The sequence below is a fragment of the Triticum aestivum genome, chromosome 3A (assembly GCF_018294505.1).
Source record: "Triticum aestivum cultivar Chinese Spring chromosome 3A, IWGSC CS RefSeq v2.1, whole genome shotgun sequence".
Lineage (NCBI taxonomy): Eukaryota > Viridiplantae > Streptophyta > Magnoliopsida > Poales > Poaceae > Triticum > Triticum aestivum.
In genome coordinates, this window is record NC_057800.1 from 78,327,360 (window position 1) to 78,347,635 (window position 20,276).

The window sequence follows — 20,276 nt, forward strand, 5'->3', positions numbered from 1 at the left end:
TTTCGATCGTGTATCCACAGGAAGGGCAGTTCTTCACATTCTCCTTCCCTTTGCGCCATTCAAGAAGTGTTGCGTCTGGGTCTTCCTTGTATTCTTTGTAAGCCTCACAGGATATGAAAGGATGATACTCGAGATGGCACTTGGTGCAGATCTCCACATAGCAAGCCCCACAGACAAAAGGTTTGGTCTCTGCATCTGGAGCTGCCACCTGGTAGATGGATCGGCAATCCGGTGTTGGGCAGAAACGGTATATTCCTGCCCTAGATGCAACAAATGCCCTTAAGGAAGCACTGAATAGGTCCTCCAGCTTCTCATTTGACACGAGGTGCTTCAGATCAACAATGAGGAATGGCTTCTTGCACCCAGTTTTGAGGCAACAAACAGGGAACCCATCATACGATTTTGTGGCAACTTCACACTGATCCACCAAGCAAGCCCGACAAAATATGTGCCCACACGATTCAAGCTTAAAAGGATCTTCCGTCTCACACAAGCAAATAGCGCATGCATCCATTGAAAGCTCATTGTCAGCCACCCTTTGATTATCATCTTTACTGCCTCCAACATTCTCTGACGGAAGGTGAACCGGGACATTGTGTTTAACTGAGGTTATCAGCTCAGAGATCATCCCCTCCACCCTTCGCTTATCCTCTCTACTGCCCCAAACTTTAAGTATATGGCGGTGTTTATGTAACTCAACCTTTACCGAGGGCATCACAGTCTTGAATCCTTCCAGATCAACTCCAAAATTTTCTACTGTTTTCTTCATCAAGTCTGGAGGGAGGTTATGCCCACGAAGACAAATTTCAAGAGGCCGCTTCTCAAGGAGCTGTGGAAGTGCATGGACCAATTTAGCTTCAGCTTCAGCCATGTGATGCTGGACACAAACCTGGGCAAACATCGGGCCGGGCCGGGTTTTGGGCCGGGCTTGTAAAAGCCCGACCTTCATTTCTCAAGCCTGAGCCCGGCCCGAAGCCCGAAATACTCCCTGATTTCAAGCCCGAGCCCGGCCCGAACTCAAGCCCGAAGCCCGAAAGCCCGGCCCGAACGGTGTTTTTTAGTACGTGTACGTGCAAGCCCGGCCCGAAGCCCGAAAGCCCGGCCCGAAAAAGAGAAAAAGAGAAGCCCGAGCCCGGCCCGAACTACCTTTCGGGCTGCAAAACAAAGCCCGAGCCCGGCCCGAGTGTCAAGCCCGGCCCGGCCCGGCCCGGGTTTTTCGGGCCGGGCTCGGGCCGGGTCGTCGGGCCGGGCTGCCCATGCCCGGGTGGTGTCCAAAGACTTTAATATTTAGACTTTGCCTGTCATACAAAATGTAAGTACCAGTTTCTTGTTCAATTGATTTCAAATGTGCTACACCATCACGGGATAAGAGCATCTGAACTGCACTTAATGTCAGATCAGGGTGGTCTATGGTTTTCCCTTTCATCAAAATCTCAAGCGGCCTTCTCAGATCTGCTATTGTTTTTGTGGCATTTGCAGTGAGCTTTACTCGGAAAATACCATTCTCGGTCTTCTCATAATTGTAAGACACACCTGCATAAAGTACACTGATTAAGACTTCGAACTTGCCAGCTGGTATAAAATTATGTGCTAAACATTCTTCTTGTGCATAAGTTGGAACCTGATGAGTTTGCTGGTTTTGAAAACATCAATGAAGTAGCACACACATTAATTCGGTACAAAATTTACATTGATATTCGGAAACAGATGATGTTATGATTTTATCAGTGGAGATTCACATGTTAGCTGAGGGATCAGCTGACCCCACAGCTTTTTCTTAGTTTCATTCAGATGTGTGCAAAAAAGTAGAAAATTTCAGAGAGATTAATGCACTTGAACCCACAGCCTTTTTGTCACTGGCGCTGCCACTGGATTTTATGCTCTCATGAAGATATTGAGATAAAATAGACAATGAGTTATATAACTACTCATGTTCCCCGGTTCAAATTTATATGAGCCACAACTCATAATGGTTTTCTCCCTGGAGCAAGCGAAGACTTAGAAAAAATGTAATTGAGAAAAATGGCTTTGCCCCTAATATAGATTCTTTATTAGCTAATATATATTCTTTGAAGAATGGTCACTGGCGCTGCCACTGGATTTTATGCTTCTCATGAAGATATTGAGATAAAATAGACAATTAGTTATATAACTACTCATGTTCCCCGGTTCAAATTTATATGAGCCACAACTCATAATGGTTTTCTCCCTGGAGCAAGCGAAGACTTAGAAAAAATGTAATTGAGAAAAATGGCTTTGCCCCTAATATAGATTCTTTATTAGCTAATATAAATTCTTTGAAGAATGGTCATGTTTTTATATAATTAGTCTTTCTTTTGAGCTTGTCTATTACGGTACAAGAAAAATCAATCCTGTCACTCTTAAAGGACAGGTAAAAGGAATTCAAGCTAAGGGACCTAATGAGGAAATTCCTTATTTGGCACTACATTAAAATGTGCTTCCCTATTTGGGCCAGGAAAGAAAATACTTTCCTATTTCACACTGCCTCTAACTTGTATGCCTTTTATGACACTGTCGTCTATTTTGGCCACTAACGGTGTTAATAACACCTGAAAAGACGCTTTTGCCTCTAATGTAGTATGTGACCAAAATTTTGACTAAAGCACTGTGATGAATTTTGGAGGACCTTTAGATTTTTTCATGGTTACATGGACAGATGATACATACATACATTAGGTAGTACACGCACACATCCCCTAAAAAAAGGTAGTACACACAAACATTACATGCCAGCCAGGCGGCCACTAGTAGCAGTACACGACTACACGCCCCGACCAGACTGCAACGTGCGCACAAAGGTGCGCCATAAGGCGGAAGCTTAATTCCTCCTCCATCTCCCACACGTGCGCTTCCGGCAAGAACGATGGTCACGGTGGTGGCACAGCTGCTGGAGGAGGCACACGCTGGGGTTCGTGGCAGCGTATCAACCAGCACCCGGAGCTGGCATTCCAGGAACAGCACACCTCCGTGCTTGACGCTCTCTAGCTGTCCCCTACATCCGCGCTGTGGCACTGCAGCGCCGTAGACCAACCACGCAGATGAGCTCACCGACAGCAATTTGACACCCCCCCTCCCCCCCCTCTCACCGACAGCCATTCGACACACATTAGGTAGTACAACACACATCCCCTAAAAAAAAGGTAGTACACGCAAACATTATATGCCGGCCACTAATAGCAGTACACGACTACACGCCCCGACCAGACTGCAACGTCCGCACAAAGGCGTGCCATAAGGTGGCAGCTTAATTCCTCCATCTCCCACACGTGCGCTTCCGGCAAGAACGATGGTCACGGTGGCGGCACAGCTGCTGGAGGAGGCACACGCTGGGATTCGTGGCAGCGTATCCACCAGCACCCGGAGCTGGCATTCCAGGAACAGCACACCTCCGTGCTTGACGCCCTAGCTGTCCCCTACATCTGCGCTGTGACACTGCAGCGCCGTAGACCGACCACACAGATGAGCTCACCGACAGCCATTCGACATCGCCCCCACACCCACACACACCCACACACCACCACCACCACCACCACCACCAGCGCGCTGCCGTTCCACGCAACACCACCCACCCCCAGACCCTGGACCTCCACCTCTCTTCACCAGTACCGCTGCCTCCGCCAACGGCCACGGACCGCGACCGGCGATACCTGCACCTCCTGTTTGTCGATCTGGCACTCCCGCTCAATGAGTTTGCACACCTGGCGGACGACCGTGCTGGAGGCAGAGGAGGACAGCAAGGACAAGGACACACAGGGGCAGGGGCAGGGTCGTGTGTGCACGCAGAGGCAGAGGAGGCGGTTGCAGAGGCTGTGCAGGCACTGCGCCGTAGGGCACGGGCGGCTGCTTCCAGCAGTACCAATGACCGCTTCAGTCCATCTTGGGTGGGGATTGGGGGAGAAATTGAAGGGGATGGATCAGTGGACAAAGAGTGGGAGGGAGAGAGCAACTTGGACGCGATGGCCTGTTTTTTTCTTCCTTTCTAGTATTGTACAGCCAGCAGTAGTTTCGTCCATGCAACAAAAAATGACAGGTCTTAGACCTTATATACTAGGGGTGGCTGACGGTGCCACGAAAGGCATGAAAGGCATGAAAATAAGATCTGGTGCCAAATAGGGAAAAAAAGTTTTTTCCAGGGTCAAACAGGGAAGTCATCACTATCCTAGTGTCAAATAAGGAAAGGTACTAAAGGCATGAAAAATCTTGAAGTTTCACAAAAAAGAAAACACTGCAACACCAGTAGCAGTAAGTTGCTCCCTAGGGAGATGAGGGTCCTAGATGAGTTTCCGGAAAAGATGGCTCACAAAGTCTGGCTACCTCATATAAAACTAAACTAAGTGAAAAAAGAAAGACAAAAAGGAATATGAAAGCAACCGCAACTGAGGAATGAGAGGTTCAACCAATAGAACAGTGAAAAAAATCAATGCATTTAGCGAATGAGGAATGCAGGCACACCTTTTTGGCTTCGGAAGCTCTCAAGCAGAGAAGTAACTTCCTGGCTGATAACATTGTAAACACGCACTGAACAGGACATAGTGCTATGAAATACATGCTTGCACTGTATTATCTGCCAAGGTTGACAACAAGGAAGAATACTTCCTTCAAGATGGTCCAGTGCTCTTGCAGCTTCTCGATGAAGATTTCCATCAAAAGTTAAAGTTGCTCTCATCATCGAGTCATTTTCCTCGGGAGGGAACACTTCAACACGGAAACTTTTTCCAGGAAAACTCTTGTTTGGCATGAATGGAGAAATTTCTCTAATCAGCACTTCTTCGCATACAGAAACAGAGGGGCTAGCTATAGTGGCTTCCTTGACCCTGAGCAGGCGGATATTAAGGATTCTCCTTGTTGTTGCGCTGCGAAAAGCATCATATAGTTCCCGCTCCGAGACATGCAATGGAATTCTTTCGACAAATACACAGTTCTCCTCCTTCATACTAACCCTACAACTGATAAAGAATTTATTAAGCTCATCCCGCAAGCACATGTACACATCTTGGATTTTACCGTCTTAAGATGGAAGAAGATTCGTTCTCCTACCCATTTCTAAGTTAAGCAAGAGATAACTCATAATTTGATATGCACTCGCACTCGCATCTTGGGTCACTGGAACCTGATGATAATTACTCACTCCTTCATCCTGAGAAAGGATCTTGGCTATGAAAAAAAATGGATCACTAGCTTGCGCAGCAAATTGAATGAAACTTTCGTCCGAAGTAAACATTTCAGTCTGGTGTTCGTTATACCATTTAAGGGCATCATCTAAGTTCGAGAACTTTGGATACTTAAAGGCTGCAGCACATGCTAAGTGTTGACTGAGATTCTTTTTTTCCGACAGGTGGTTTTGTGCTGGAGGTTGAGGATGATCGGCAGAAAAGAGTAATAAACTTTTTGACAAATCACGCTCATGAAAATGCAATACACCTGAACGGTAGATTCTACCACGGAAGTCCATGAATGCTGGCAAATAGAATTGATAACCTTCGTATGCTGACGCAAGTCTTATTAAAAGATCTTCATAACTAGCCTGCTGCACCTGTTTTAATAATTTATTTAACAGTATGTTATAGCTACAAGCATTATTAATACCTTTGACGTTATTGAAGTAGCACTCCCCGACATGAAGCTACCACTTCTCTCCTATTGTTTCAAGCTGTTATCTCATTGCCCCCTTTTAGTAGCACCTTTGACCTCTCACCTTCCATCGATTCCTAAGGCAAAGCAGTCATCTACAACAGATTGAGCTTCCCCACTGGCACATGTTACAAGTGCAAGGCCCCTGCTTTCCTTACGTGGCCAACATAATTTAGCTCTTACTGAAGGAAATCGTAAACCTTGATTATCAGGAGAACATACAGGAACTATTTTTAGAGAGGAACCATGAAATTCTACCCCGTTCAATTTTGACACAGCATCTTCAGCATTTTCAGGTTTGAGGAATGTAATCTTCCCCCATTTAGTTTCATCTGAGCCTAGCCTGAAATTTCCACTGGATTTATGAAAATTAGCAATACCGGAGACAAGACTATCCACCAAGCTAATAAGCTCCTTGTCATTGATGTCACTTGCATTTTGATGTAGAACCTCTACTGTCAGATATCTCTTCCCAAGTTCTAAATGTTTGACCTCAGCACCTGAGCCAAATAGTGCAATAGGAGAGCTGCCTGACCTCTCGGGAAATAAACTTCTCTCAAGGCACTCGTTCCTCATCAACTTACCTTCACATTCCATAGCATTGTTAACAATGCAAAAGACCTTTTCCATGTGCTGTGCGGTAGCAAATAACACGACTTCGTTATTGTTAAAGTTAACTTCAACAGTTACTCGGTCATCCTTGCAATCTTCCTTGAGATGTGAGATGATCTTCTGCTGATTTTGGCCAGATTTGCCAACAAATTTTGCCAGCAAGTTATTACCAAGCCCACTAATCACCTTTATCTGTAATTTATGTTTCTCCAGTTGCTGAACGGAAGACATTGGGTGAATTGCATACAAAGCATCATGATCAACAGCAGTTACGCATACCAGATATTGATTTGGGACGGATAAGATTTCTGAAAAGACCACCCAATCTGGCTTGGTACCATAATTGAGCAATGAGCATGAGGGATGAAGGTTCACAATCTGATCTGTTGAAATCACCTGGTAACCAAACCTTTCATGTCCTAAAAACATAGCAAGATTACCTGCAAGAGATGACAAGATAATTCTTTTTAGCAACTTATCATGCTCGCTGGGAGCCTCAGGATTCCAACACCAATAACTTGGGATTATAATTTTCAACTCATGCTTTAGACAATTTTCAAGTTCTGATATAGTTTCCTGGCACCTCCTCATGGTTTTGGCATTGATGCTGTTCTGCCAACACCACATATTCCTGTTCTCATGCCCATCCTCCCATTTCTTATAAACAGCGAGTAGAGTGAACAGATCTCCATCTTGGTGACACAAACGGACTTTCTGAAGGTCAGCTTTGTGTTTCTCCTCATCAGTGCCCACTCTACAAAAGATGCTGCTAGAATTTGCCATAACAGCAGCTAAAACTACACCTTCCTTCCTCAAACCAAAACCAAAGCAATCAAGCATAATTTTTCCAAGCCTTGGCTCAATTCCCAATTTGACCAAGTGGCGTCCAGTATCAGTCAGCTCATAGCAATTACAATTACATTTGACAGCACCCAACTGTTCAAGGTTCTTCACAGCCATATTGATCACTTCTGGATTTGGGGCATCAACAAACTCAAAATTCTGTGCATCTTTAACACCCAAAGCAAGTATTCTTAGAACAGCAGTGCCAAGATGAACTTTTTGGATTTCAGGTTCTTGATGCAGTTCCATCATACTGAAGTCGGCTTCGGAGTAAAGCCTATAACACTTCCCCACTCCCGTTCGACCTGCCTGGCCAGCGCGTTGATTAGCTGAACTTTGGGAAATCCAATTGACTTTCAGAACATTAAGACCACTGCTAGGCACAAATCTGCTGTCCTTGACCAGTCCAGAATCAACAACATACTTCACTTCTTTTATAGTAAGTGATGTTTCAGCTATATTGGTGCAGAAGATAATTTTTCTCATTCCAGAATAGCTTTTGAAAACACGACTCTGTTCCACAGGGGAAAGCTTTCCATGCATAGGAAGTACCACCGCACTTGCATCGGTGAAATTTTCACAGGCCCATTCAACTTCTAGCTGGGATGTCAAGAAAGCAAGGATGGCACCCTCTTCTTCATTCTTGTGGATGATGCTTACCTGCCTTATAACATCATTGACATAAGAAGCAGCAGCACAAGGACCACGCAAAGAGTTTGGCACAATATTGAAAGAAGCATCAACTGATACATCAGGTACATATTTAATTTCAACAGGAAAATTTCTCCCTTTCACATGGAATGTTTGGCAGCCATAAAAGTATTCAGCAAGTCTATTAGCATCAGCAGTGGCAGACATTATAATGAGTCGCAAATCCAACCTATCAAGCAGCTTCTTTTTGATCAAAGCTAAGAGAAGATCGGTGTTCAAGCTTCTTTCATGAGCTTCATCAACAATGATATAGGAAATGCCATTCAGGTCCGCATCATTCATACAGTGATATAAAAGACAACTATCTGTGCAAAATATAATCTTCGAACTGAAATTTTGATCATTCCAAAAGCTTGAACATGACGACACAAAATTGTCTGCATAGCAGCCCTTGCTTTCTTCATCTACTCTGTGTGCCAATGATAAAGCAGCAATTTTCCGAGGTTGCGTACAGACAATTGAATCATTACCAGAAAGACCCGAGTCAGCAAGAAACTGAACTAGTTGTGTGCTTTTCCCAGAACCAGTTTCCCCAATTAAGATCATAACCTGTAGAGAAGAAAGCTCGTATAATTAAACCTTGACTTTTGCATCAGCATGTTACGGCCGACAAATTCAAATAAACAAGTGAAACTAAATGGTGCACTGCAATATAATAACATGCACATGACAAAGCTCCACAGGCACGGCTCTTTCTCCTTGATTCTAAGCATGCAAATCCATAGCTAAAAATGCACACCGAGGCAGGCGCTTAAGCGTGCCTACATTATAGAAAAACTTCTGGCGCTTTATTACGCTAATTAAGCGTGCGCTACAGTCAGAAAAGCACAAGGCGGTGGCAAAACGCACAAACGCCTAGCGTTTTCTTTAACTTTGTGAATAATCATAAATTGTCAAATGGCTCGCACTGCATTGCAAATTTGCAATGCCATCACAAATAGAACTGCAGATAAGTCACCTGATTATTGAAAATGTGATTGAGAATCTTTCTGCGGTATGCGTAGATTGGTAGCCCCTCGTTGAGCCTCCTGCACTCACGCAGCATCATCATGTGCAACCTCACAAAGTCCACATCCTCTCCTTCCCCAATCCCAAACACATCCACCCCTTCTTCCTCATCCACTTCCTCCTCGTCATCCGTCCCATGTAACATGGCACGCCTTATCGAACTCATGGCTGCTTTGTACTCGGCAATTTTGGCATCTATCAATTCCTTCTCAGCCTCCAGTGTTCTCTTCTGGAGATTGAACTGATCGAAGTCGCGGAAGTTATTGTGACCGCGCAGGCGGCGTTTCACAGACTGGATGGAGACCGCGAGCTCAGCGGAGCGGGCGGCGGAGCGGGAGACGAGGCCGGAGTCGAGGAGGCGGGACGCGTGGGAGGCGAAGAGGGAGGCGACGAGGGGGTAGGCGTGGGAGGCGAGGGCGGCGTCGGGGAGGTGCGGGGTGAGGAGGTGGAGGCCGTCGAGGCGGAGCGACCAGAGCTCGCGCGCGGCGGCCGCGGCGGTGGGGAGGGAGCGGAAGAGGAGTTGGGCGGCCTGGCGGCCGGAGGAGCAGGCGGATAGGCTGTCGGGGGGCGGCGACTGGAGGCCCGCGACGAGGGCGTCGACCTCCGTGGCCGGCGGGGAGGAGGAGCTGGGGCCCGCGCGGAGGAGGATCACCGCGAACTGCCGCGCGTGCGGGGGCGGCTGGCGGGGCCGCTGCTGGCGGTGCAGGTGGGGAGGCGGCGAGACTCGGTCCGGCGGGCGGAAGGGGCGGCGGTCCTGAGACGGACGCATGGCGTCGGCGTGCGCTCCGAGGGTTTTGGAGGGTTTCGGCGATGGTTAGAATCGAGGTCGCGGGGGGAGCCCTGCCCTGGGTCGCCGGAGTCGGTGCGGTCGCTCTTCCAGGGGACGGGGCGAGATTCTGGTTCGAACTCGACTACTCCTCGTCTCCTCCGCTTCGTGCTCCCATAAATCTTTCTCGTTTTCCTTTTCCTGCAAATTTTCTCAGTTGTACTACTATACGTCGTTGCACAAAAGTTGTGTAAGGAATAAAATATTCTATACAGTTATGCTAAAACACATCTAGATCATAAGTATTGCACATTCAAGTCCTATGTCATTGATCTTACTATCTCCGTTTCAGTTTACAAGTCTTGTGCGTATATCTAGATTGTAAATTTTATCATCTTAATATAATGTATATAACACAAAAATTATACCGTTTGAAAATAGAACATCAAAAGTTTATATTGATATATTTTTTATAATATATAACTTGTATTAGGTTGGTCAAATTGATAACCTAGGAGTACATGCACGTCCGGTAAACTGAAAGAGAGGGAGTACATTGAGATTATTTTATATATACTTCAAAAGGAAAAGAAAAAAAATAGAAATCATATCCGGCGAACGTCAGAATTTTCGTCCCTTCCGGCGAACCTGCTCGTTGCCATCAGACGTGTCGCACGGATCTTGAAGCACAGAGAGAAGACACATCAGCTTTGGAAACTCGTTTGTCGAGAACGAAAATGACATAAACGCTTCTCTGTCCAAATACACCTGCCCACTGCACTAGCTAGCACCTCAAGCGTCCACATGAGTGACCTGAGTTTGAATCCTAGTTTTTTTTTCTATTTTACTACTAGATGGCAAAGATATTATGCGAAAATTTATTTAGGTATATGGGAAGTTTTAAAAGTATATACTCTCTGCGTTTTCCTAAATATTTGTCTTTCTAGAGATTTCAACAAGTGACTACTAAAGGAAATATGCTCTAGAGGCAATAATAAAGTTGTTATTTATATTTTCTTATATCATGATAAATGTTTATTATTCATGCTAGAATTGTATTAACCGGAAATTTAGTACATGTGTGGATACATAGACAAATAAAGTGTCCCTAGTATGCCTCTACTTGACTAACTCGTTAATCAAAGATGGTTAAATTTCCTAGCAATGGACATGTGTTGTCATTTGATGAACGGGATCACATCATTAGAGAATGATGTGATAGGCAAGACCCATCCGTTAGCTTAGCACTATAATCGTTTAGTTTATTGCTATTGCCTTTTTCATGACTTATACATGTTCCTACGACTATGAGATTATGCAACTCCCGAATACCGGAGGAACACCTTGTGTGCAATTAAACGTCACAACATAACTGGATGATTATAAAGATGCTCTACAAGTGTCTCTGATGGTGTTTGTTGAGTTGGCATAGATCGAGATCAGGATTTGTCACTCAGTGTTTCGGAGAGGTATCTCTGGGCCCTCTCGGTAATGAACATCACTATAAGCCTTGCAAACAATGTAACTAATGAGTTAGTTACGGGATGATGCATTACGGAACGAGTAAAGAGACTTGCCGGTAACGAGATTGAACTAGGTATGATGATACCGTCGATCGAATCTCGAGCAAGTAACATACCGATGACAAAGGGAACAACGTATGTTGTTATGCGGTTTGACCTATAAAGATCTTCGTAGAATATGTAGGAGCCAATATGAGCATCCAGGTTCCCCTATTGGTTATTGACCGGAGATGAGTCTTGGTTATGTCTACATAGTTCTCAAACCCGTAGGGTCCGCACGCTTAACGTTCGATGACGATTTGTATTATGAGTTATGTGATTTGATGCACCGAAGGTTGTTCGGAGTTCCGGATGAGATCACGGACATGACGAGGAGTCTCGAAATGGTCGAGACGTAAAGATCGATATATTGGACGGCTATATTCGTGTAACACCCTCGATGCGACTATATCTCCCACGTGTCGAGGCACGACTTAGAGGCATAATCGCATTGAAGGCATATGTCGCAAGTTAGGCAATCTTCACAACATCCCATGTAATATATAGATAATAAAAGGGGAGATAACATAGTTGGCTTACACTCGCCACGTCAATCAAGTACATAAATAACATTACATCATTCAAACACTCATGGCCCGACTACGACGCCAAAATAAAAGATACCCAACATGCGACACGGTCCCGATCACTCCCAATTGGGCACCACTACTGATCATCAGGAAAGGAAACATAGTAACGTTGAGAGTCCTCGTCGAACTCCCACTTGAGCTCAAGCGCGTCATCTGGAGCGGAATCATCAGGCCCTGCATCTGGTGTAATAGTAATCTGTGAGCCACAGGGACTCAGCAATCTCGCACCCTCGCGATCAAGACTATTTAAACTTATAGGTAAGGCAAGATAAATATGTGTGGAGCTGCAGCAAGCGACTAGCATATATGGTGGCTATCCTGTTCGCAAAAGAGAGCGAGAAGAGGAGGCAAAGCGCGAGAGAGAAACTAGAGGACAACCTGCGCAAGCATTACTCCAACACCGTGTCTACTTCCCGGACTCCGCCGAGAAGAAGCCATCACGGTAACTCACACTGTTGATTCATTTTAATTAAGTTAAGGTTCAAGTTATCTACAACCGGACATTAACAAATTCCCATATGCCCATAACCGCGGGCACGACTTTCGAAAGTTCAAATCCCTGCAGGGGAGTCCCAACTTAGCCCATGACAAGCTCTCACGGTCAACGAAGGAATAGACCTCCTCCCGAGACGTTCCGATCAGACTCGGTATCTCGGTTCTTCAAGACACTTCGACAGGTTAAAACAAAACCAGCAACACCGCCCGAATGTGCCGACAAATCCCGATAGGAGCTGCACATATCTCGTTCTCAGGGCACACTCAGATAGGTCAAGCTACGAGTAAAACCAACCCTCGAGTTTCCCCGAGGTGGCCCCGCAGGCTGCCTGGTTCGGACCAACACTCAGAGGAGCACTGGCCCGGGGGGGCGGGTTTAAAATAAGATGACCCTCGGGCTCCGGAAACCCAAGGGAAAAAGAGGCTAGGTGGAAAATGGTAAAACCAAGGTTGGGCATTGCTGGAAAAGCTTTAATCAAGGCGAACTATCAAGGGGTTCCCATTATAACCCAACCGCGTAAGGAACGCAAAATTCGTGAACATAACACCGATATGACGGAAACTAGGGCGGCAAGAGTGGAACAAAACACTAGGCGAGATGCCGAGCCTTCCACCCTTTACCAAGTATATAGATGCATTAAGATAACATGGCAATATAATGATATCCCAACAAGTAAATAAATGTTCCAACAAGGATCGGCCTCCAATCTTCACCTGCAACTAGCAACTCTATAAGAGGGGTTGAGCAAAGCGGTAACATAGCCAAACAACGGTTTGCTAGGACATGGTGGGTTAGAGGTTTGACATGGCAATTTGGGAGGTTTGAAAGCAAGTGGTAGGCATCGTAGCATTGGCATGGCAAAAGAGCGAGCAATCTAGCATAGCAAAGATAGTAGTGATTTCGAGGGTATGATCATCTTGCCTGTAAAGTTGTCAGAGTTGACTGGATCCTCGAAAGCAAACTCAACGGGCTCCTCGTTAGCGAACTCGTCTCCTGGCTCTACCCAAACAAGACAAACAAGCAAACGGAACACAATCAACCACGTGCAAAGCTCAAACAATATGATGCAATGATGGTATGCTATGCGAGATGCGATGCGGGATGCATATGCAAGATTTGACAAGGGATGCATGAACCTGGCCTCAACTTGGAAATCCAAGTGTGCCACTGGAGAGATGAGATGAAATCGCTTGAAAACAATATAAAGAACGCCGGAATCAGAGTTACAGTTTGGAAATGGCAAGCAATTCAAATATGACCACGTTCTGCGATTTACATCAAGTAGCCATCTAAATGCAATGAGATGAACATGCTACAGCATCCAAACATGGCAACAAAATACATGGCAGGGATGCATTCATGATGCTTAACAAAAGTCTAGCACTGAGATACGGTCAATTCATCCATTAACAGGTTCAAACAAGCATGGCAAAAATGCATATGACAAACGGATTTCAGACTTGGTGAAATTAACACTTGTCTGGAATTTCAGATCAGATAGCACTCTTCGGAGCAACAAAACTATATGCTACAGGATCTGAACATGGCAAAGTAAAGTATGGCATGGAGCTACTCAAAGAGCTTAACAAAAGTCCCTTAGTGACCTTGAGCCAAAAGGGATCAGAAAATGCAATTGCAAGCATGTGAACATGGCAAAAACATAATCAGTTCTCAGACTTAGTGAAAACTGGAGCATACTGAGAACAGATATCAAGTAGGCATGTTTACGAACTCGATGCACTCACTACAGAGCATGTCATGATAAACTAAGCATACATCCATCAAGAATACACAAATGCAAGCTAGACATGGCAAGAACAATAGCATAGCATGCACGGATCAACTACAACATCCTCGGCAAAATCGCTAACAAGTAGAGAATCTGCCCAGATTCACGAAGTAGCAAAAGTAGAGCTCGATTGACTCAAGCTAGGGTGCTCCATAATTACAAACAAAGACATGGATGGATAGAGCACTACAAGATTAACAAAACAACCTTACTGATCATTCTCAAAAGAGGCACGGATCATTAAGAGACAACATGAACATATGGCAATATGAGATAAACAGGTCAAGGACTTAGTGGAAATGCTAAGTCCCTGAAATCAGCATTACCAAATGTCTCACTTTGCAAGCTTGTGCTAGTCACACACATCACAAAAATACATGGGTTGCACCTCTGTAAAGATGGAAAAACCCTTAACAAAAGATATGTAGAACTCAGGGACATATCATGCACACAATAATCATGGCAAAAATGACAAATATCTAAATGGAGTAGCAGATCTGACAATTATCTCAAGTAGTACTCTTCTAACAGAATTTCGGGCATCAGGATGAACTCAAATGGAAATGACGCAATGGAATGAAATGATGTACTCTTTGAGGCGAACATTTTGATATGCTATATGCCCAAAACGGAGCTACGGATGAGGAGTTACGATGCGATGAACAGGAGCATATGAACTAGGAAATTTCGGGGACTTAGTGAAATCTCGAGGGGGAAAAGTCAACCTCCCAGATCCGGATCGGGGCGGCGCGTGAACCGAGGTTCGCCGGATGGGTTCGCCGGAGGAGGAGTCGGCCGGAGCATGGGGAACGCCGGAGAGGACCGGGTCGCCGGATCCGGCCGGCGGAGGGAGGCGCGGACGGAGCCGCGGCGTCGGCCGGCGGGAGCGGCGCGGCGGGGCGGCGTCGGAGCGAGGCGGCGGCGTCGGGCGTCGATGGCGGGCGCGGCGGCTCGGCGGCACCGGAGCGAGGCGGCGGCGTCGGGCTCCAGGCGCGGGGGACTCGAGCGGCCGCGGGGCCGCGCGGGCCGCGCGGGCCGGCTGCGGGCTTCGGCGGGCCGCGGCTGTCGGCGGGGAAGTGGGGCGCGGGCTTGCCGCGTGGCGCGCCCCGGTTGGCCGGAGGCGGCGGCGGACGCTGTCCGGCCGGGCCGGACGTGTCCAGTGCGGCGAGGAGCAGTGGATCTAGGGTTAGGGGTGGCTTGAACCGGAATTTGAGGAGGGGGGTTCTATATATAGGCATAGAGGGAGTTAGGAGAGTCCAAATGAGGTGCGGTTTTCAGCCATGCAATCGTGATCGAACGCTCTAGATAATGGAGAGGGTTTTGGTGGGTTTTGGGCCAACTTGGAGGGGTGTTGGGCTGCAACACACACGAGGCCTTTTCGGTCCTTCGGTTAACCGTTGGAGTATCAAACGAAGTCCAAATGATACGAAACTTGACAGGCGGTCTACCGGTAGTAAACCAAGGCCGCTTGGCAAGTCTCGGTTCAATCCGGAAATGTTTAATCCCCACACATGAAAGAAAGGTAGAATTGACCACCGGAGGAGAATGAAGCGCCGGAATGCAAAACGGACAACGGGGAAAATGCTCGAATGCATGAGATGAACACGTATGCAAATGCAATGCACATGAAGACATGAAATGAGATGCATGACAACAATAACAACACACGGAGACAAAAACCCGAACCCGAGAAAATAAAATAACTTAACGTCGGAAATGGCAAGAGTTGGAGTACATATTGGGTAAGTTACATTCGGGGTGTTACAATTCGGACATCGGAAAGGTTTCGAGTGATTCGGGTATTTTTCAGAGTACCAGAGAGTTATGGGAATTCGCCGAGGGAAGTAGTGGGCCTTAATGGGCCATACGGGAAATGAGAGAAGGGCCTCAAGGGTGGCCGCGTGCCCCCCATGGCAAGTCCGAATTGGAGTAGGAAGGGGGCGGCGCCCCCTCTCTTTCCTTCTCCCTCTCCTACTCCTTCCCTCTCTCCCCTCTTGGAAAAGGAAGGGGACTCCAACTAGGATTGGGAATCCTAGTTGGACTCCCCCTATAGGCGCTCCCCTCCTAGGCCGGCCTCCTCTTCCCCCCTCCCTTATATACGTGGGCAGGGGTCACCCCAAAGGCACTCCAAGATTTGTCTTAGCCGTGTGCGGTGCCCTCCTCCACAGTTTTCCACATCGGTCATATTGTCGTAGTGCTTAGACGAAGCCCTGCGTCGGTAACTTCATCATCACCGTCACCATGTTGTCGTGCTGACGAAACTCTTCCTCGGCCTCAACTAGATCTAGAGTTCGAGGGACGTCACCAGATCACGGAGGTGTCGTACGTTCGGAACTTGATCGGTTGGATCGCGAAGACGTTCGACTACATCAACAGCGTTACTCAACGCTTCCGCTTTCGGTCTACGAGGGTACGTAGACACACTCTCCCCTCTTGTTGCTATGCATCTCCTAGATAGATCTTGCATGATCATAGGAAAAAATTGAAATACTGTGTTCCCCAATAGTGACATCAGAGCCAGGTCTATGCGTAGATGTTATATACACGAGTAGAACACAAAGGAGTTGTGGGCGTGGGTATATACATATTGCTTGCCGTCACTAGTTGTTTATTGATTCGGCAATATTTGATACGTCTCTGTCGTATCTATAATTTTTGATTGTTCCATGTCAATATTCTACAACTTCCATATACTTTTGGCAACTTTTTATACTATTTTTGGGACTAACATATTGATCCAGTGCCCAGTGTCAGTTCCTGTTTGTTGCATGTTTTTTGTTTTGCAGAATATCCATATCAAACGGAGTCCAAACGGGATAAAAACTGACGGAGATTTTTTTGGAATATATATGATTTTTGGGAAGAAAATCCACGCGAGACAATGCCTAAGGGGGCCACGAGGCAGGGGGCGCGCCCGAGGGGGGTAGGCGCCCCCCTGACCCTCGTGGCCACCCCGTAAGGCGGTTGATGCCCTTCTTTCGCCGCAAGAAAGCTAATATCCAGATAGAGATCGTGTTAAAATTTTAGCCCAATCGGAGTTACGGATCTCCGGGAATATAAGAAATGGTGAAAGGGTAGAATCTGAGAACGCAGAAACAGAGAGAGACAGAGAGACAGATCCAATCTCGGAGGGGATCTCGCCCCTCCCACGCCATGGAGGCCAAGGACCAGAGGGGAAACCCTTCTCCCATCTAGGGAGGAAGTCAAGGAAGAAGAATACGAAGGGGCCCCCTCTCACCTTCTCTTCTGGTGGCGCCGGAACACTGCCGTGGCCATCATCATCACCGCAATCTTCACCAACAACTTCACCGCCATCATCACCAACTCTTCCCCCCTCTATGCAGCGGTATAACCTCTCTCTTACCCACTATAATCTCTACTTATCATGGTGTTCAACGCTATATATTATTTCCCAATGATGTATGGCTATCCTATGATGTTTGAGTAGATCCGTTTTGTCCTAATGGTTATTTGATGATCGTGATTGGTTTGAGTTGCATGTTTTAATATTGGTGCTGTCCTATGGTGCTCTCTGTGTCGCGCAAGCGTGAGGGATCCCCGCTGTAGGGTGTTGCAATACGTTCATGATTCGCTTATAGTGGGTTGCGTGAGTGACTGAAACACAAACCCGAGTAAGGGGGTTGTTGCGTATGAGATAAAGAGGACTTGATGCTTTAATGCTATGGTTGGGTTTTACCTTAATGATCTTTAGTAGTTGCGGATACTTGCTAGAGTTCCAATCATAAGTGCATATGATCCAAGTAGAGAAAGTATGTTAGCTTATGCCTCCTCCTCATATAAAATTGCAATAATGATTATCGGTCTAGTTATCGATTGCCTAGGGACAAATAACTTTCTCGTAACAAAAAGCTCTTTACTAAAACTAACTTAGTTGTGTCTTTACCTAAACAGCCCCTACTTTTTATTTACATAATCTTTATTACCTTGCAAACCTATCCAACAACACCTACACAGTACTTCTAGTTTCATACTTGTTCTAGGTAAAGCGAACATCAAGCGTGCGTAGAGTTGTATCGGTGGTCGATAGAACTTGAGGGAATATTTATTCTACCTTTAGCTCCTCGTTGGTTCGACACTCTTACTTATCGAAAACTGTTGCGATCCCCTATACTTGTGGGTTATCAAGACCTTTTTCTGGCGCCGTTGCCGGGGAGCAATAGCGTGGGGTGAATATTCTCATGTGTGCTTGTTTGCTTTATCACTAAGTAATTTTTATTTGCTGTTCTTAGTTGGTCCTTATCTTTAGATATGGATATGGAACACGAAATACCAAAAAAATTAGGTGTAGTTTCTGCTCATGGAGATGGGGAACCTCCTAAAACCCTCGATGCTGGTTATGTGAAAGATATTATGTACTACTTTAATAATCCTGAGAAAACCCCATTCAATTATGTAATGGGAGTAACATTGGATCAACGCAAATACTTTAGGGATTATCGCTTGACACAAAAAGGGAAACTATTATGGGATCAAATTCATATATTGAATTGGTATGCTAGGCAACTATGCTTGAGATATGATTATACTTGTTGCTCTAGGATGAAGGCTCCACACCTTCCCTTTTATGCGAATTTAATGATAATAAAACCTTAGCTTCTTATGCTAATGGTATATATGATTACTATGATGTGGAACAAACAGAAGAATTTGTTGCTTTTATGGGTGCTTATGAAATTGAATCTATGTTTAAAGAGTTTAAAGATTTTGATGATTCGGTTTATAGACCTGAAAATTTAGCTATCCTTAAATCTTGCTACGAGAATTATGAATACAATTCCGATATTAATGCACTTATTGAGAAAGTCTCCGCTGTCCAAGAAGAGACTAATATTTTGCAGGAATCTATGAAAGAAGAAGTTGATGAAACTGTGAGCTCATTGGATGAAAAAGATGAGGAGGAGAGCGAAGAACAAAAGGAGGAAGAGCGGATTGATCACCCGTGCCCACCTTCTAATGAGAGTAACTCTTCAACTCATACATTGTTTAATTTCCTTTCGTGCTTACCGAAGGATGAATGCTATGATAATTGCTATGACCCCGTTGATTCTTTTGAAATATCCCTTTTTGATGATGCTTGCTATGCTTGTGGGCAAGATGCCAATATGAATTATGCTTATGGAGATGAACTTGCTATAGTTCCTTATGTTAAACATGAAATTTTTGCTATTGCACCCATGCATGATAGACCTATTATCTTTTTGAATTCTCCCGACTACACTATATCGGAGAAGTTTCCACTTATTAAGGATTACATTGATGGGTTGTGTTTTACTATTACACATGATGATTTTGATAGAAATAATATGCATGTGCTTGCTGCTCCTACTTGCAATTATTATGAGAGAGGAACTACATCTCCACCTCTCTATGTTTCCCACATGATAAAATTGCAAGAAACTGTTTATACTATGCATTGGCCTTTACTTTATGTGCATGAATTGTTATTTTATGACATGCCGATGCATAGGAAGAGAGTTAGACTTTGTTGTTGCATGATATATGTTACTTTGTGCTCACTACTAAATTACAAATCATTGTTAATTAAAATTGGCTTTGATATACCTTGGAATCTGGGTGGATCCATTACTTGAGCACTATATGCCTAGCTTAATGGCTTTAAAGAAAGCGCTGCCAGGGAGACAACCCGGAAGTTTTAGAGAGTCATTTATTTCTGTTGAGTGCTTTTATATAGTTTAAAAACAAAAAAATAAAGAGGGGAACCCAAAACTTTTTCAAAAAGGAAAGTGAAAGTGAGAAAGACAAGCATTGTTGAAGTGGGAGAGCTCCTTGAACTTTGTTCATGCTCACGGCAACTTTGTGAATCTTGATTACAGAAACTTTTCAACAAAAATAATTATCCCCTTGTACAATTCCATTGTATTATAAAAATAATGTGCCAAGGTTTGCCTTTAGGATGTTTACATTTGCTTGATGGTTTGTACGGTGCAGGACAGAAACTTTGGCTGTAGTGCGCAATTTTACATTTTTATCTGAAACGTCAAATGGTTCTGATTCTTTTTGAAATGTCTTTATATAGAAATTGTTTATTTTTCATAATTTTGGCAGAATTTTTCAAGTATCATAAGTATGGTGAATGTTCAGATTATTACAGACTGTTCTGTTTTAGACAGATTCTGTTTTTGATACATAGTTTGCTTGTTTTGATGAAACTATCAAATTTATATCAGTGGATTAAGCCATGAAAAAGTTATATTACAGTAGACAC

At 45.1% G+C, this 20,276-nt stretch overlaps 1 protein-coding gene across 3 annotated transcripts; it reads right to left on the bottom strand.

Moving 5' to 3' along the window:
- Window positions 1–600: 600 nt before the first annotated feature.
- LOC123060403 (ATP-dependent RNA helicase DEAH11, chloroplastic) lies at window positions 601–9,689 on the bottom strand. 3 transcript variants are annotated; one of them, XM_044483107.1, is made up of 3 exons: window positions 8,777–9,689; window positions 5,608–8,367; window positions 601–1,533 (listed from the first exon to the last, which is right to left on the bottom strand). In XM_044483107.1, the coding sequence occupies exons 1-2, from the start codon at window positions 9,593–9,595 to the stop codon at window positions 5,713–5,715; spliced, it is 3,474 nt and encodes a 1,157-aa protein (XP_044339042.1). In that variant the 5' UTR covers window positions 9,596–9,689; the 3' UTR covers window positions 601–1,533; window positions 5,608–5,712. The 3 variants fall into 3 exon arrangements, with proteins under 3 accessions (XP_044339042.1, XP_044339043.1, XP_044339041.1); XM_044483108.1 differs by lacking the exon at window positions 601–1,533 and adding an exon at window positions 4,728–4,961; XM_044483106.1 differs by lacking the exon at window positions 601–1,533 and adding an exon at window positions 4,734–4,967 and having other exon boundaries at window positions 8,777–9,688.
- Between the last annotated feature and the right edge of the window lie 10,587 nt (window positions 9,690–20,276).

Excerpts from the sequence above, each read along its gene's own strand:
- LOC123060403 (XM_044483107.1), bottom strand. The coding sequence starts at position 9,595 with ATGCGTCCGTCTCAGGACCGCCGCCCCTTCCGCCCGCCGGACCGAGTC. Across the intron at positions 8,368-8,776 it reads ATCACATTTTCAATAATCAG|GTTATGATCTTAATTGGGGA; the intron begins GTGACTTATCTG and ends TCTTCTCTACAG.